This window comes from Rhinopithecus bieti, unplaced genomic scaffold (assembly GCF_001698545.2).
Source record: "Rhinopithecus bieti isolate Rb0 unplaced genomic scaffold, ASM169854v2 scaffold_34289, whole genome shotgun sequence".
NCBI classification, from domain to species: domain Eukaryota; kingdom Metazoa; phylum Chordata; class Mammalia; order Primates; family Cercopithecidae; genus Rhinopithecus; species Rhinopithecus bieti.
This window is the reverse complement of record NW_016814416.1, coordinates 5,065-7,785: the sequence shown is the minus strand read 5'-3', so window position 1 is coordinate 7,785 and position 2,721 is coordinate 5,065. Positions and strand designations below refer to the sequence as shown.

General features: G+C 38.0%; 1 protein-coding gene across 1 annotated transcript in view; it reads right to left on the bottom strand.

Moving 5' to 3' along the window:
* Window positions 1–256: 256 nt before the first annotated feature.
* The window catches only part of LOC108514096 (histone deacetylase 8-like), a gene marked incomplete at both ends in the record, with an annotated part of 5,808 nt that continues 3,343 nt past the window's right edge, over window positions 257–2,721 (bottom strand). Inside the window, 4 exon segments of the mRNA XM_017850128.1 lie at window positions 257–447; window positions 950–974; window positions 977–1,075; window positions 1,648–1,728. Of these exon segments, the coding sequence (XP_017705617.1) occupies window positions 257–447; window positions 950–974; window positions 977–1,075; window positions 1,648–1,728 (396 nt within the window).

The following is a 2,721-nucleotide window of genomic DNA, read 5'->3' as shown; positions in this document are numbered from 1 at the left end:
GACATGATCAAAATTATGAAGAGGCTTATGCTGCTGAATAACTGAATGATGACTTGGCTCACCAAATCTTTTGAGCTAAGAGGCACTTTTGAAGCATAAAGTTTTTATTTTTTAATAATTCTGCTTTGTTTATACAACTGCCAGTGATGATAGCCAGTGCAGGCAGGCTCCTTTGGGAAGAACCTCCACCAGAGGTTGGGAGAAATACGAGCTAAGTTGGGGAGGGATCAAGAGTACCTCAATTCCCATTACTTACCTTCGGTAATGTTGACTTGCTGACTTCTAGTTGGATTTGCTTTCTCTGCCACCACTTGTGCCTGACCAATCTCAATTTTTATGAATATGAGTTTAGCACAACCTCCCACCCCCATTCCATAGGGCTTTTCAACTCCAGTGGTCCACATATTGGCACCAATCTGTCTGCCTACGATTGTCCGTAACTTAATCCTTAGCCATGGTATAGAAAGAACAGGTATCTGACTCCAATTTTAACACAGTGGATAGAACGTAAGAATGCATGATGAATAATAATAGTCAATTCTCTAATATTTACACCAGTAGAAGAAAGCACAGGTCTCCATAACGAGCCCTGACAACTGAAATGAACCCTGTCAGGTTGATGAAATAACACACATGCAGGTTTCTTTAACTAAGAAAGTAGCAAATAAGGGATTCTTCAGGATAGCCTAAAAGCTCTGCTCTTGGGATGGCCTTAATCATATTGAGTAGTGGGTAAGATCCAACCTGGAGCATGGCTCTGGTCCAACTGCTTGGCTCTGTCATACAGCGGATAGCTACTGATCAAATAGGCATAATGACCAGTATACAAAAGCTTTATAGGTATGTAGATGTTTTCTTTTACATTGTGCTTGTTTACATTGTGAGATGGGGCCATTTAATCCTACAGAACTGCAATCTACTTATTACTGGCTCAGTGTTACTGCCATACCTTTCACAGATCTGATAATATTTTCATCTTGTATGCCATCCTGAATGGGCACATTTACACTGTAGTACCGTCCCTTCCCTAGGCCAACATCAGACACGTCACCTGTTCCTGTAAAAGAGAAGAGCACTATGATCAGTTATTAGGAACATGAGAACCCAGAAAACTTAAAGGATTTCCTGATAGGAATTCAGAAGACTGAAAAGATCAATTAGGAGAACAATCCTGAATGAATTAGTGATAGTTTCCAGGGAAAGAAATTAAGAAAATAATATAAAGAAGTAACTGTTGTAAACAATCTTGGAGAAGCAGGCAAACCATAAGGAAACTGAAAAGCCTTAGTTTTCATCTTACTGGATCAAATGAAAAAATAAGAGATTAACTCCTTTGCTTGGCTTCATGCTTTTAGGTTGACATAGTATCAATTTATCACTGCAATTATTCAGGATGTTAGGAGTTGCATGGGGTGTCTACTACTGTAGTAAGCATAAGTGATCTGTTGACAGCCCATAAAATCACCTGGAAAAGAAACAACTTTAATGTCATTCTTCTTGTTATTGTCACCTGAGGTAACCTGTGTTAAAATTTTGCATAGGACTGTAGCAATAAGGCATTAACAGCATGGAACTGTCCAAGTATAAGAAATGTATAGAAGAATTTCAGTATTTAGTCATCAAATGTAATACTGAGTTTATGATCACTTGCCTGGGAAAATCCCGGGGAGAATTTGTGCAGGGACACGGTCATGACTTTGGAGGTGAAACTGAAAGCGTCTTCTACACCTAACAGATAAAGAAACATCAAAATAATCACTTGGCATATGGTATTCCTATTTTCAACATCTGAAAATCTAGAGCAGCTGTGAGAAGTAGGGTAGATGAGAAGGCAGCAATACAAAACTAACAAGCTGAGGAATAAAAGTAATACAAACCTCTGGTCTCTAATCTTGTAATTACAAGATGAGGTAGAACTTTGGCCCCAAGTGAAGTTTGGGGTCCCTTTTCAAACTCATGGAAAACTATAACTGGACTTCCTTTTCCAAGCAATGGGATGTCTGGGCTCTCTTTGACAACCTGTTCTAAAAGTAGGGAAGGGCGAGAGCCTAGAACTGAGGCATTATTAACAGAATTCAGTAAGGGAAACTGGCACCATCTTACAAGTTGTATGTTTTGTTTTGTTTAAGTGGTTATAGTTAAAGTCTTGGGATTTTTTCCAAAGATGTACAATGTGATAACCCTTTGAAAATATGAGCAATACAAATATTAGCCATTATATACCAAAACCTAATTATAAAGTACCTCTCTATAATGCAGATTTGGTTATAAATAAGTAACTTACAGTACATCTTTCTGGCTAAAACATGGAAGGCTGAAAACAGCCGTGACCTTATCTCCTAATAGCAGCCTCATAACAGTGTTTTAAAACCTGAAGAAAGATGGGGAAAACTTTTCAAGAAAGGGGTCTGTTTTCCATTTTAACTTAGTAAACGATTAGAGGCCTGGAGATTAAAGCTGGGATTTAAAGTAACCCTCACAAGCCTCTACGTATACAGGTAAACACACTGCCCACCTCCACCCCTTTCCTCTCACATATAGTCACACTATGTTCAGATAATCAATCTGTAAAATGGGAGGACTATTAGCAAATTCAGGTACTGTCTTCTTTCTCACTTCAAACAAAAATTGTTTCTGTATTTATTTAATGTTTTCAGTCTTCACTACAGCCCAACAGTGACTTAAAAAATATATTAACTCTATTTGTATATAATAGGTATG